This window comes from Hibiscus syriacus, unplaced genomic scaffold, assembly GCF_006381635.1.
Source record: "Hibiscus syriacus cultivar Baekdansim isolate YM2019G1 unplaced genomic scaffold, ASM638163v2 tig00002919_pilon, whole genome shotgun sequence".
NCBI classification, from domain to species: domain Eukaryota; kingdom Viridiplantae; phylum Streptophyta; class Magnoliopsida; order Malvales; family Malvaceae; genus Hibiscus; species Hibiscus syriacus.
The window spans coordinates 1,210,492-1,225,702 of NW_024061957.1; the positions used below are offsets into that span (position 1 = coordinate 1,210,492).

Here is a 15,211-nt window from a genome sequence, read left to right on the forward strand (position 1 = left end):
TATTAATATAATTTTAAGATAATATATTAATATATATATATATATATATTATTAAACAAGATATTTATTTATTTAGAATCAGAAAATGGCTTCTAGGTGCTTTAAGACAGCTCCTTTCTTAATATTAAAAAATAAATAAATTTTAATAAAAAATAATATAATAATATATTTATATATTAAAATATTTTTTATTTAAAAATATCAGAAAATTGACATTCAGTTGCTTTAAGACTGTACTTTCTTAATATTGATATATATTAAAATATGATTGAAATGATTTAAAAATAATATATTAAATTTATAAATAGGATTTTCATAAAATAAATAAATATTATTTATATACATTTATAAGACTTAGATAAATATTATATATATATATATATATATATATATTGACATAAATAATAAATAATAATAGTAATACTAATGATAAATATATAATCATAAATATATGAAAGTAAAATATGATTAATAAAATTAAAACATAGTATTAAAATGTAAAAAGTAATAAAGCTTGTAAAATAAATGAAAGTATTAAAATTAAGGACTAAATTATAACATATTAAGATTAAATGTCTTAATTCGTAATTAATCATTTAATATTTACAATGACTAAACATGCTATTTTACACATTTATTAATTTAGTGATTAAAATAAAATTATATTAAATTCAAATATCAAATTAAGATAAATTAAAACATGCTTTCGGGATTAAAATATTAAATATTAAAATTAAAGGTCTAAATCTATTATTTTACCTAAAATATATATAATTTTGTAAATGACTAAATTATAATAAACTAAAATCTGGGAACAAAATTAAAATGCTCAAAAATTTAATTTAGTGACTAAGATGGAAGTATACAAACTTTAAAGGTTTCAGAAAGGGTTTATCCATAATCTAAATTACACAAAGGTCCCTCTCCAAAATGACGTCGTTTGGAGAGGGATTTAAAAACCCAAAAACCGATTGTTTTGGCCATTTTTCTTCATTTCTCTATTCTGGTTCTCTCTCCTTAGGAGAGAACCTCTCCCTTCTCTCTAACTTCCCTCCCCAGAGGGAAGTCTGGCAGCCAACTCCCACCGTGCTCCGGTGTCAGTCACCACCGTCGGCCACCGTCGATGGTGGCCAAAATTTCTTAAACTACCCTAGTATATAGATCTCAACCTACTGAGGTCGAATATTACCTCTGTTTCCCTTAAAAAGCTCCTAATCGGAGCAAATCTACAGTTTATACCTTCGATTTTCGAATGCTTCGGAGGTGCTTGGTGGCTCTAACAACGATGGTAAGTCCCTTCCTCTTCTCTTAGTTATTTTTTTTTTTGCTTCTTTGTGTCGTTGGTGTTGCTGTTGGCTCGTTCTTGCTCCGTTTGTGTCTTTCCCTTTTTTTTTTCTTGTTGTCTGTCCTCCCCCTTGCAGGAAATGGTGGCCATTTATAGACCTCGTCGAGAGGCTCCTCGGACCGGTCCCATGGGTGAAATTCGGTGAGTCACCGAACTATGTGGTGGCTCACCCCATAGCTGCAACGTGGACGATTGTTAAGGTCTTCTAGAGACTTGTGTGGGCGTCGTGGAAGATGGCTGAGGCATCTGGCAGCAGTTGGTTGAAGTAGTGGTGTCGGCAGCGGGGTGTTGGACCATCTGGTAGTGTGGAACGATGACAGCAGAGGCGGTGGTTGTTCATCTTTCTCAGCGACGGCAACGTAGAAGCTAGGGTTTAGAAACCCTAGCTGCATCATGCTAGACCTCATGTGGACCGTTGGATCTTAGCATGATCCAACGGCTGTGAGCAATGACGGCTGGGTGTTGAGGATGAAAACCCTAGCTTCATTTAGGGTTAGTCTTGGGCCATCTAAATCTGGGCCAAATCTGATTGGGCTTCCAGATTTGTAAAATGGTTTGTAATATTTATTAAATAATAATAATATATATAATATATAATAATAATAATAATAATAATAATTTTAATAATAATAATAATAAAACGAAATGAAAAAATTAGTGTTACACAGACAACCCATGTAGCTCAAACTCGTCAAGTGTTTCTCTATGGTGGTTTGGGCTGGAAAATCTCTTGGATATTGCTTTTGGTTCAAGTGTTTCTCTTTACGTTTTTAGAAAGACCCATTGTTTACGTTCTGCGCAAAACCAACCCTCTTTCCGTTTGTCTTAATAGTATAGTTCCATCTACCGTATTTACCTCAATGTACAAGTAAAAGAGGATTGCATTCTACTTTCAAATCTATCCAATACCCTTTATGTGATTGCATTAACCAACTCAACAATCAACATTAGACATTATCTACGTAATGGACCTGTATTTTACCATCCCTATATTTCGAAAAAGCCTCCTCGAGTCAGAAAGTAAAGTTGATTACTTAACATTTATTGACGGTTTCCCTCCTTTCGAATGTAGCAACCCAAGGTTAACCATTTCCGTAGGGTACTAAAGAGTGGTCAGTCTCAGCCTCCTCAGCTTGGTTAGTTGTAAGTGGTTCACATTCCACCTCAAGTTATATTGTCCTTTTGCAAGTACATACAAACAGCCTGGCTTTCCCTCAATTCATTAAATGAGTTATACATCAATCTGATAAACATTGGATTGGAGAATGAATTCATTAAATTATACATCGATACAACTAATAAAATTAATATAAGGCCAAATGGATAGTCATGAGGCTTGAGGGATAGGATCTTGAGGATGGAGACACTGTCGGTTAAGGGGTGATTACATTATTAATTAATATTATATAAACATTCATGCAGCATTTAGCAAATAAGCTGGCTACACTCATCATTCTTCAAAATCAAATGCACAAATTCACAAATAATATGTAGTTAATAGTCTTGCAGTGGAAGGGAGGTAAATGAACAAACGAAATGCAAATAAGCTTTAAAATAACTTACCAGTTAAATCGGTTACAGCCTCTTCCACAAGTTCTTCTACCAACTTCCATTCTATTTCTCTTCCCAAATTATCTGTTTCCATTTTCATGTTATCAACCCAACCTTTACCCACCACTTCTTTCTGCACCACTTTTTCCACCACCAGGCTGTCACTGTCCCCATCGTCTCCCACTAAACATTTCACCTCGCCGGAAAACCATTCCTTCATTTGGGCCCATACATGGTCAACCAGCATGGGTGATGCACCCTCCTTGGCTCTTATCTGGGCCCTGACAAATGACATAGCTCTCACGCAACTGTCTGATTCATACCCCGTGAATTCTACTAATGCTGCATTGACACAGTCAAACACGAGCTTCCTGTTTGATCTCCACTTTCGTCGCTTAGCCTCATGTGGAGGTTCCTTGTCATTCAAGTTGGCATATTTGTCTCTCAAGCATGGGTCCAATGGGCTTTCAGGCGAATGCCACCTAGCAACAAATGAGTCAAACTGCACCTCCTCACCGTTGAGACCAACAGCTGATAGTAATAATTGGATAAATGAAATCCAATCACGTTCTTCCTCCTTGGCACCTGGGGAAAGTGGAGAGAGTTTTGATGGATATAATAATATTGCTGTGTCTGAACAAGAATCATCCCATGAGAGGGTGCGAGCAATTGATTCTATAGGCGGTGACTTGTCAATCAAGTTAGACCTAAGAGTCACTCCCATTCCTGTATTAAAAGGGCAAATAGATGAGGATCAAGGATAAGAGAACAATAATCAGACAAATTAGAAATTTCCAAATTTAATAAGGTAAGTTTACCTCGGTGCACTGGTTTGAGACCACCAGAGGACTCTGAAATTGTGTTTTCACCCTCCTCAAACGTTGATTCTAAAACCGAGATAGGGCTTGGTTGTTCCTGATTCTCAGTTATATGGGCTGGCATTGAAGGTTTTGCTACAGAAAAACCTCCCTACAAAAGGTAACCAAGTATTTAAAACTGATTAAAGTCGTAGGGAAAACATAGAAGAAAAAAGTTGACATAGAAGAAAAAAGATGACTTTACTTTTTTGTTCAAACAGATTAAAATTGCTACATTACCACCCTCAATCCATTGTATTGGTAAAATGTATTCTAACTCCACTAGAGGAATTATTCATTCACAAGCCCAAGGTACCCTTCCATTAAATCAGAAAAATCTATTCTAACCCTATTGCCAGAATTATCCCCATTCACGTTCAGCATTCACAACTGCAGAGAATGAGGAATGAACATTTGAAGTTCATGTGCTACCCTCTTTCCTGGATTAAAGAAATGGGAGGCAACATATTTTAATGCAGAAAAACTCGAGCAGGTTAACTTCTATGTATGTATGCACGATGTAAACATTTGATAAACATGTGCATGGCCAAGAAACTAAGTTTGAACTACCTCCACAGCTATCATGACTTGTTTCTGTCCTGTGCTACTCAAGTCTGGTAAGGGTCTTTTACTTGCTGATCCACCCAGAACAGGAGAAGAACAATCTTGTATGTAACTGTCATTTACACACTGAGATGAATCATTGATGATGTTTTGAGGGTGAATTAAGGGTGACCCTGGTGTTCCAGGAGTCATAGATGGAGATTCATCTGTAGATTGAGATCCACTATATTTTTCTTTATTTGTTTTTTTATTCTTTGAGAAAAATAAACTTGAAACCTTCCCCTTTAAAGATGATTTCATGCTCTTTGCCTTCATAAGTTCCCTGGGAACTTGTTCTTTGCTAGCTTCAGGATCAGAAACTTCAACATTAAGCCTGACACCATACATCGTGCAAGACCCAGGCACAGATTTTGACCTCAGAATATTCTTGGGAGAATCACTTTTACTTTCTTCTGTATACAAATTATTAGCTATGCAGGAAGTTGATCGCCTAGCTTCTTGTTCCTTACTACCCTCTTCTTCAGATCTCACCAACTTTTTCGTATCAGAAAGGGCAAGCATCTCACCCAATGTGCTTGAGCTTCTCCTGCCATGTCTTTGTTCCTGCGAACTCCTATTTGATGTCATCATGGCCCATCTCTCTGATAGCCGCTTCTTTGCTTCCCTACAAACTGAGGACTCAGGAGAACATGATGCACGACTCAAGGGAGAGGAAGAATAATGACTAGCAAACCTATTTATGTAATCCCATGAATGTCTAGAAGTGGGTGACATGACCTCTGAATCACTGAGGTTTTCCACAGCATAATCATTTTCAGATCTATTACATGAACTATCATCACCGGTGTAACCATTGGAAAATACAGAAGAAAGTAATGTTTCATCCCTCCTGTGACCCATCATATTTTCACGCATCTGCCTAGTTATCTCCTTCGCTACTTCTTTTGATTCTTGAGCATCATCTTCTTTAGGCCCCTCACAGAAATCTCCAAGTATTAACCTAGATGAAGGGGGTGACGGAGATGCCGGAGTTCTAATAGTGTCTTGGGTCTTCCCGGGACTGGGCTTCAATACCACTATTCTAGTTGGTTGGGAAGGATAATTATCAACTTTTGGGCTGGGGAAAGGAGAAGATGCAGTGTTATTTCTACCCCATCCAGTTACTTGACCTGTCTGAATTGATTTCTTGGTCTGCTCATCAACGTTGTCACCTGTTCCAGCAAATTTTTCTTTGTCAACCGTCTTAGAAGGTCTGAGAACAGTTATACGTTTTGTTTGAGGAGGTAGAGATAAACTCCGCAAATTGTTGAGATGTTGAGAGAATGTTGAATTTGGCTCTTCCAGAAACTTGAGGAATAACTCTCTATTGGAACTCAAAACTTCCAGTGCATCTTGAAATTCCTTGGTCTGGCGAAGCTTTTCATCTGTCACCAGATGTTTCACTTCCATAAATTTCTGACGAACAAGAGCCATTTTATTCTCATTTGCATTATCAACATACCTCCCTTTTTGTTGAGAGCTACCTCTTGAATAGGTGGTTCTTGGGGACCGTTGCCAGATTTCATAAACATCTTTGTATTTGTTCGGCACTTCACAGTGACTTGCTTCACATTGTATTTGATCATCTGGAAAGCTTTGATCTAGATCCCAGATATCACTTGCTACCTCAGAATGACACAAAGAATGTTGAGAAGAACCTTGAAAACGACATCTTGCTGGAGATGAATTATGTTGCTGCCTTGGTAGCACATCAAGTCCCATTAACTTAGCCACCACATTGGGTGGGTTACGCTTCGACTCCACATCTTTTGACATTTCCTGGGCAAGGAGCATCTTCATGGGTGTTACATTGCCTTTCTTGTTTGACAAAGTTCTCCTTAACTCGGATACCATCTGTACACACACCAAAGAACATAAAACAGGTAAGGTTAATTTTTATTATTCAAGTGGAAAATATATTTGGCCAAAAAAAAGGTGGAATATATAGAGACAACTTGTGTACAGAATCTATTTCCAACTTGCTTATAATAATCATTATTGCAGAGACTAAACACCAAATATTTACCGCTTTATCCTCTATTGGATCTCCAAAGGCGGGGCTTAACGTCCTAACAACATCAGATTGACTCCTAGAGTGTGAGGAACCTGCCCATCAACCAGCACTGTGTTAAAATAGCGAAGTAAATATAAACAACCAAAAAGACCGATAAGCGACTCAAGATTCATGCGTACAATTGAATATCAAATTGATTTTCGGGGGAGTGAGAGTTGCAACTTAAAACTTCCAGTGAGCTAACACCAGAAACAAAGAAAGGCAAATAAAAGTAAAGCATCACTAAGACGATCAATCCCACTACCCCAAAGCCAAAATGTTAAAACTTCAAAAACAAAACAAACAAACAAAATATACTAGCTTCTTCAGGGCAAGGAAATCACCATCACGATGTGGCTTAGCAGCAAGCAGGCGGTTTCCAGGAACGCCTGAGTTCAAATCAAACAGGTTTACCATCCTGCCTAGGCATCCTGGAAATTTTTCACTATCCTGACCTTTCCTCTGTTGAATCCCATTCATTTCAACACCTGTTATTCAAACAAATCAAAAGTACCACATTCATTTCCAGGGTTTCTCTCAACATACAAAATGATAATTAAATCAACTAAGAGAAAAGAAAAAAATGTCAAATTCAAGCTACAAATCAGTTATATGAGAGCACAGGCATTCCTGGAAATTTCTCAATATACCTTTTCTTTGCTGAATCCCATTCATTTCAATACCTGTTAACCACACAAATAAAAAGTACCAAATTCATTACCAAGATTTCTTTCCTTAAAATACAATAAGAGAAATAAAAACTACTAAGAGAAATGAGAAATGAAAAAAGAAAAAGAAAATAAATTCAATGACGACTCAAAATTAATCGAAATTGCAGAATAATCCTAATTCTCAACTCCCAACTAACTGAAAATACAATACTCCTATAATTCAAACATGTTCTCTCTACGACTCTACCAATTTCATACCTCGAAAACAATTTAAACACAAAGAAGATGAAGAACCACCCCAAGGGGGCTTGAAAAGCAAAGAAGAAATGGAGAAAAAAGGGAACTTGATTTTGAAGGGATATGATGAATATAAAGTTCAATAAAAAGACGAATCTAATTACTTACAGAGTGAAACATTAAGAAAAATATTCTCTTTTCCTCACATGTTGTATCACATCACACGTCGCTATAACCTCTGAACAAAAGACTGTAAAGTATTCTTTCTTTTCAAGGAGTCAAATTTTTACCCTAATTTGACAGTGATCAAAGTAAGGAATCAACTGCATTCATTGGAAAATGAGAAATAAATATATCATCAAATAAAGGAATTATGTATATCTAAATCAAGTAAAGAGAACGGAACTTTGAGATTCAAAAACTAGAATATGTTGAATCAAAAAGAAAGAAATCTAAAATAAAGTAAATAGCTTAAAAAAGCTGAAACAACTACAGAGTTAAAGAAAAGCAAATCTAGAAACAGAGATTTCAAATTCATTTTGCAGTTACATTTCTGCAGGAGTAATAAAATCTTCTGGGATAAAAAAAGAGATCGGAGAAGAAGAAGAAGAACGCCAGAAACAGTGAAACTAAAAAATACTCCTTATCTCTACCTAGAAACTGACAATGCCAAAGAAACGCTGTCGTTTCCCGTACAAGTAAGAAGCAGAGACCAGAAAGCTAACATCACGTGATATGCGGCCTTAGATTCAATGGAATCTGAGGAATACGGCGGCTCCGTTCCAGTGAAATGCGTGTCTGAAGATAAAAACTTTCAGAGAGACGGGGAGAGGGAGGATTTGGCTTTTTTGAGGTTTAGCTTGTCTTGGTTATGAAGAAAAAAATGCTTTCCTTTTTCTCTCTCCACCGACTCTGAGTTTCTGTGTGTCGGATTCTAAATGGCTTATTTAATTATGATTCATTTATTAGTTTGGATTACAGAAGAAAGGAGAAGATGAGGAAGAAGAAGAAGGCAGAAGGAAGCAGCTGAGAGAGAGTAGCGAAAATTGGGGGTGAGTTGAGTGACTCAGTAGAGAGGTGGGAGCGTGGGGGTAAAGGAGTTGAATATTGTTCCTTTTTAAGTCCCGAAAAGTTAATAATGATGAGTTAATGATTTTTCTTCACGATTTTTCACTTACGTCCTCTGTTTCTTATGTAATTTCGATTTAGCTCCTTACTTTCTCTTAGTCTTTTGTTTTGCCTTCTAAGACAATTTAAGCGTTGTCTCACCTATATTACCTACTTCGTAGTAATAGTTTTGACTTTTTGATGTTTCTTCATAATGTGTAACAGTGTGTTTACACTTGTTTTTTTTAATCATAAAGAAAATCCACTAATTTAACCATAAAAATAATACATAAAACTAAATGATTCAGATCAAATCATTCAACAGAACTTTTATAAAATTGCAAAAATGTATAAAATTTATATTACTTCACATTTTAAACATTTTATCATATAATTTCTAATATTACCATTAACAAAAACCCTAATATTACAGACTCTGCTCTACCTCAACAAAGCCTCCAACCATGGACGAATGAACATGCAAGCTAATGCCAGAGATGATGTAAGTGATTGAAGTTTATATATAATGATTGATTTCTAATGACAACTGGTTGGATATAATATAGGACAAATAAGAAGGATTTTGTACTATTATTAGAAAAGGACAGAGTTAAAAGACATAGTAAACAATTGCCTTTTTAGAGTTGTTGAGATAATTAAAGTACTTAGCGAAACAAACAGTCTAATTTAGGTGATATTCCTTTATCACATCAAATCACGCATAATTTAAAAAAGTGAAGTTTAATTCCCAGTTATCACGGAAAGGAACCCGACAATTTTTCCCCTATAAAATATGTTTTTCCCCAGCCGAGGCAAATGAGAAGTGGAAGAACTTCGGGTTGGAAATATAATAGTGAATAGAGCTTAGACAGAGAATAAAAAAAAAAGAATTAACAATTTATGATTGGTATAAATTTAAAATTTATAGTTACTGAAATTAAATCTAAATGAATTTAATTTTTATTATAGTTGATGCAAATACTAAGAGATTCTAGTAGTCAAGAGATTTCTTATTATTTATTGAGATCTCAGATTTAAGTACTACGTAGGTATGTACATAAACATTTATTGTCAAATCATTAAATAAATATTACATTGAATTCACTCCAGATTTATAAAAAAAATTAGAAAAGAGGAAAGGTTTGAATAGTAGGAGTGGATACGATTCGATTCGATTCAATTTTTATTTTTATTAGTAGCTTACCGATTATAAGTTCGATTAACTTCAAGTAGTGAGATTTTGTATTTTATTTTGACAAAATAAATTTATTTTATGGATTTTAAAGCACTATTAAAATAACCGTGATTTTTTAACTTGCGAACCATTTTTAGAGCCAGTTTTAGATAGGTTTTAAAGCTTTTGTATTAATGGCAGGTAAGTTTGGCAGCCTGGCATGTACAAAGCACCTTTTTTATGGATATTTGGGAAGTGGAAGTAGTGGGTAGTGTACCTTGAAAGATTTTGGGATTTAATGTTTATGTTTTCCATTTTTATTTTACTCTACAGAGTTAATGAGCAAATTACGGGGAACGGAATTTCTAACAAAATTCATACTACTAGTTGCTGCTGTGCCACATTTAATAATATACAAGACTAGCTCAGCTGCTAAGAATTAAGATTCATCAATGCTCTGTCTCTCTTCCCTATTAAGAGTTTGTAAAAGAAAAACAAATTCAGTGCAGTATGTATGACCTGACGATTATATGCTATGCTGAATCAGGTATGACTAAGGAGAATTAGAAATGATCAGAACCTGTTGTATGATTTCATTCTAACTAGTGGAATTCACAACATCAACTATATTTCTATTTTTTTTTAATTTCTAGAATTCTACTCAACATGATGCATTGTTGATACTTGATCCTTACCTCAAAATATATCCCATGTGACGATGTTCAAGCCGCCATTAATAACCATGGGGGTTGGGAAAGCACTGTCAGTCTCAGGCCCAAGTTCTTAGTTTTTGCTCACAGTTCCCCACTGCATGCTTCCGAGCAATCAACAGAAGAAACTGCCACAATTATGGAGCCATATTCCGAGTTTACTCTTATGGTTATCTGCGACCTGCATTTTCTGCGACAGATGAATACGGCCATGCGGTTGGAGCAAGTTTTAACCATGGCAGTGTTTCCTGGGTCACATGTAATTACTAGAAAAGGATACTTCATCAGTTATATTCATGAATTTCATAGTCAGAATATGAGATTTAAGAAAAATGCAACCACCTTCAATACCCTACGATTTTCATGGTATGCAACTATGCATTACTCTAAGACTAATGAAACTCCATCCACCTAAATCTTCAAAAGCCTGTGGACATCTTGAAAAAGCAATTACCACATCAAAGTCATATTTGACTTGATTACGACTAGTCTATCATATGTTCTTTATCCCAAACAGGATTTATCAAGCAAAAAGGGATGCACCTGATCTTTGCACCTGGTCATGGATGTCTAGCATATCTTCATTGCAGTTAATAAGGCTCCTATAATCTGAACCACCCAAGGAACTCTCAGATTCTTATTCACTAGGAAAGTTCAATATAGGATTCCCATTGTACATTAATATCATTGCAAGTAAATGAGCATCACTATTTTCTTAAACCACTTGATTGTAAGATTTCCATGGTACATTAAGAGCAAAGGAAAGCTTGATTTCCAAAACCAGGAGTTTTATTCTCTTCAACCAAAGCATTGTTCATGAAGCCAAGGTGATTTTCAAGAGATGGGAGAATGTCACTAGTCTCACTGCCTTGACATGCAATTTCATAATGATTACAATCTGCAATGAGATTAAGGCACTTCGATGAATGTGATAAGGTCAAAGGAAGATGATGCAAATCTGCAATTTCTTCCTCTGTGTTTAAAATAGATCTCCCAAACTCATATTTGTCGTAACTGGCACTGGTGGGAGACACTAATGCATGAAAATCTCGGGGATAATTTCTTATTACAGGTGCTGAACACAACCCAAGAGCACCAAATGATTCACACCAGTTATTTGGACTTTGCCAATGGTTCAATGAACTTTGTACAGCTGGAATCAAGGTCCAATTTGTATTCGGACATGTAGATGATAAGCTACTTTCATTTACGTCTATAGAATGCCACTCGAGCAGCGGTAATTGTGTCTCTCTTCCAGGAGAAGATTCAACTGGATCTTGTGAATCATCTAAGTTTTTGAAAGAGCTAAATGGAATATTTAGACTTTGCTGATGATCCCATGGACATTGTAATGCAGGAACTACGGTCCACTTTGTATTATGGAAAGTAGCTGATGAGCTCCTTTTATTCATGTTTATAGAATCCCATTCAAGCAGCGGAAATCGTGGCTCTCTTCCAGGAAAAGATCCAATTGGATCATGCAAATCATCAGATTCTTTGAAAGAACTAAATGGTACAAAAGATCCATGTCTCACAAATGGAAAGCCAAAACTGGAGTCACCTTCAATGAAGTTGTTGAGATTTTTCTCTCTTAGTTCAAAGCTAGGTGACTCTAAATTATTTTGAAGGGTGCAGTCATTGTTATATGGTGGAGAGTAGATAGAGTGCATAGTCTCCGTTGAACTGTCTGACCAGTAAGATGATGTACCATATAAGGAATCCCATTCAAGCAGCGGCAACAGATTCTCTCTCGCAGGTAAAGATCCATTTGGGTCAAGCAAATTATCTGGCTCTTTGGAAGAAATAAACGGTAGAAAAGATCCATGTCTCACAAATGGAAAGCCTAAAGTGGAGTCACTGTCAATGAATGAGGTCAGATTTTTCTCTCTTAGTTTGCAGGTAGGTAACTCCAATTTCTTTTGAAGAGCGCTGTGATTGTTATAGATTGTAGAGTCGATATTAGAGATGTTGGTTTCTCTCAATATGTCTGGCCAATAAGATGATGTACCATTTCCCAAGTATGACAGTGTATCTTGAACTTCTAAGTTCTTCCTCGTTGGAAGCCTATCAAGTTTAGTGGAAGGAACAGAAGACCTGGGGCAGGCCAATAACTCAGATTTGGTATTGCTCTCCAACTGTGCAGACTCTGCACTTCTGTAACCCTGCAAGAGCCATTTTTTTTTCTTTTTTTTAATATTGTAATAAGATTAACAGAAGAAATCATATCATGCAAAAAAGTTGCAAGAGCATACATCCTTCTCATTGCTCCTAGGAAAAAGCCGACTAAGCAGCGTTGAAATGACGTCATACCTGAGAGAATATCTAGTCAGTGCATGATATGAATTGCGAAAAAAATGAAATTAACTTTTAAAAATGACAAGTCTAACCCCTTGGTGTGGAGTTTCTCTATCTCAGGAAATGAGTTACAAGCCCATTGAAAAAGTTTGCGTCTCTTTTTAGAAAATAACTCCGTCTGATCAGAATAAGACCCTGAAAGTTGAAATTAATTGATTTCATTCAATGAAATGGTTAATAGTTCTCAGTTTTAGCAAAGGACTAATATCGTTTCAAACAGAAGATGATGCCTTCATGTGTTTTTTCTATTTGCAGAATTGCAGTTTGAAAGTCCAAGGTCAAACCAATAAGCGGCATTCCCTATATCCAGTTTGGTATTGCTTTCATGTGTTTTAGTAAAAAGTATTGTATGAGTATTTGTACCTCCTGGCTTCTTGTTGTCACTATGCTGCTCTAACCAATCTTCTAAGCTGAATATAGGCTCAACAGCCGTAAAGTCATTCTTTAAATTGACGTCTGTCAACAACAAAAGGAATAGTGGTTACTTGCATAACTTTGGCTTCGTGGAGACCATACATGATAAATTTAACATAAGAGTTTCAACTGGATTGATCATGGATAACAAAAGTTGGGAACTTTGGAATGATACCAGGACCATACTTAAAAAAGTGCGAAGATTCAAAATAGAATTATGATTTATGAACAAAACTTTTACATCGTAGACTAATATTTACATTAATAAACTGAAAATACAGCCTTAGACATAAATAGGGTAACAAATGACCAGCCACAATGATAACTACATAACATAAAGATGGCAATCGGTGAAACAAGAGATCAATACAAACAAGAACCAAAGAATCCACTTCACAGTGCGTACCTGAATTACTCACTGCTCTATCAACCAGAGAGGGGAGTGGATCCAAGCTGATATCTGTCACATTGTTAATAGGCAACAGTGATCTTGAGTCCTTAGAGTTGACTTTTTCAATAGACAACAATGATCCCAGCTCAGAGCTAGCCTTTGCGGCAGGCAATGGGGACCTAAAATCCTTAGAGCAATTTCTAGCAATGTTGGTCCCCTCCGAGGACTTAGATATGTTCCTAACTATTCTGGTCGCCTCTTCCCATTAAGAAGGAAATATCATAGTTGTTAAGCGAGAAACAAGGAATTGAATGTACCGAACATAAAGAAGGCGATATCAGTCAATTTCTGTTAAAAGCGAGGGCAATACCTGTCTTAAACCTACCTACTCCTCTACAACATTCGCTGGAATTCAACTTGTGTGTAGGGTTTTTGACCCTCTGCATTGAATGTGAATCAAATCTTTTGCCCGCGTCTTTCTTCAGTTTCTTGAAAAACGCAAACTCGGAAGTTTTAGGGCCATCAGCTGCATATGAACCATAATTAAAACACAATTCTTTAAACGCTTAGCTTAACAGGTACATGTAATAAGGAAAAGGCGAGGTAATCTAACTGAATTCCATTAAAGTAGGCTTTAAGAAGGAAACCATATCCAGGAAAATATTCTCAGTCCAAACAAACAAGAGCAGGTAGAGATCTAAACAGGCGGGGCGAGCTCGGATTTGAGAAAAAACTAGAGCAAGAGTAGTTCAATTTAAACTCGATTTTCGTTTAATAAATGAATAAGTGGGAAACAAATAACAGAAGGAAAAAAACCTCGATTTGATCGGGAATCGGGTAGGTTTACAGGGATCCTAACTTTGGGCTGAGCTGCAGGGGATGAAATTCGAATTGGAGATGGATCTTCGGGATTAATTTCGTGAGATCTTCTCTTCATTTTGATCTAAATCCTTTCATTTGTTATAGGATTTCAGGGATTAGGTAAAATATAAAACCCTAACTTTTACTTGGATGAAGATTGGATTGGTGAACTGAAATCAGTGAGGAACTAATGCCGTTGTTTGAGGGGAGAAAAGAAGTTGAGAAAAAAATATGTAGTTTTGGCGCCTACAAGGCACGTGAGATGGGGTTTGCCATGCACCGAGGCCCCAGGCATGCCTTTCTTTTTCTGGTCCAAATTTGTAAATTAAAAGAACCATTTATTTTGATAATTTTTTAGAAATAAAGAAAACAAATTTTAGGTAACTTTTTACTTATATATTTAACTTATATTTATGTAAAATAAATATCAAGAAATTATGAAAAATATTTTATAAAACTAATAATTTTTGAATGATTTATATTTATTTAATTAACGTAAGACTCATTAAAATCTAAATCAATATTTAAATTGTAAAACATTTTTATATTAGTCCACGTTATAAATTGTTATCTAAAACTATCAATATCAATTCAGTTTGGTCATTTCATTGACGTATACTTTACACTATTTCTTTTAAATAATTTATTTTTGAAGATCATGGGGTTGAATATATAATTTTTTTTAAAAAAATTTATCTTTGAAGGTAAATTATTTTTTTAGAAGGTCACGATTTCAATTTTCATTAACTTTGAAAATGTATTATTATTTTTAATTAATAAAATTCATAACATATTAACAAAAAAATTAAAATAAAATAATATTGATAAATTAATTGATATAAAATATTTCAGAATCTACTTTAAAATGAGAAAGAAACCCAT

At 35.3% G+C, this 15,211-nt stretch overlaps 2 protein-coding genes across 4 annotated transcripts; both read right to left on the minus strand.

Moving 5' to 3' along the window:
• Nucleotides 1–2,747: 2,747 nt before the first annotated feature.
• Nucleotides 2,748–8,158, minus strand: LOC120165286. Of its 3 annotated transcripts, none has more exons than XM_039174838.1 (7): nt 8,035–8,158; nt 7,060–7,102; nt 6,754–6,897; nt 6,383–6,462; nt 4,324–6,210; nt 3,715–3,865; nt 2,748–3,622 (listed from the first exon to the last, which is right to left on the minus strand). In XM_039174838.1, the coding sequence occupies exons 2-7, from the start codon at nt 7,082–7,084 to the stop codon at nt 2,895–2,897; spliced, it is 3,015 nt and encodes a 1,004-aa protein (XP_039030769.1). In that variant the 5' UTR covers nt 7,085–7,102; nt 8,035–8,158; the 3' UTR covers nt 2,748–2,894. The 3 variants fall into 3 exon arrangements, with proteins under 3 accessions (XP_039030769.1, XP_039030781.1, XP_039030777.1); XM_039174850.1 differs by lacking the exon at nt 8,035–8,158 and adding an exon at nt 7,524–7,654 and having other exon boundaries at nt 7,060–7,092; XM_039174846.1 differs by lacking the exon at nt 8,035–8,158 and adding an exon at nt 7,486–7,653 and having other exon boundaries at nt 7,060–7,092.
• Nucleotides 8,159–10,392: 2,234 nt separating this feature from the next.
• Nucleotides 10,393–14,527, minus strand: LOC120163652. The gene is made up of 9 exons (XM_039173536.1): nt 14,285–14,527; nt 13,839–13,994; nt 13,484–13,726; nt 13,027–13,119; nt 12,696–12,798; nt 12,561–12,618; nt 11,090–12,470; nt 10,852–10,917; nt 10,393–10,556 (listed from the first exon to the last, which is right to left on the minus strand). The coding sequence occupies exons 1-9, from the start codon at nt 14,403–14,405 to the stop codon at nt 10,393–10,395; spliced, it is 2,385 nt and encodes a 794-aa protein (XP_039029467.1). The 5' UTR covers nt 14,406–14,527.
• Between the last annotated feature and the right edge of the window lie 684 nt (nt 14,528–15,211).

Bases quoted from the DNA above. Each gene is read 5' to 3' on its own strand.
- LOC120165286 (XM_039174838.1), bottom strand. From the start codon at position 7,084: ATGAATGGGATTCAGCAAAGAAAAG. The intron at 6,463-6,753 runs GTGATTTCCTTG...GTTGATGGGCAG, and splicing joins TGCTAAGCCACATCGTGATG to GTTCCTCACACTCTAGGAGT. The intron at 6,211-6,382 runs GTAAATATTTGG...GTGTGTGTACAG, and splicing joins ATCCAATAGAGGATAAAGCG to ATGGTATCCGAGTTAAGGAG.
- LOC120163652 (XM_039173536.1), bottom strand. From the start codon at position 14,405: ATGAAGAGAAGATCTCACGAAATTAATCCCGAAGATCCATCTCCAATT. The intron at 13,120-13,483 runs GTACGCACTGTG...TGTTGTTGACAG, and splicing joins TAGAGCAGTGAGTAATTCAG to ACGTCAATTTAAAGAATGAC. The intron at 10,557-10,851 runs GTGCATCCCTTT...CATGTGACCCAG, and splicing joins TGACCAGGTGCAAAGATCAG to GAAACACTGCCATGGTTAAA.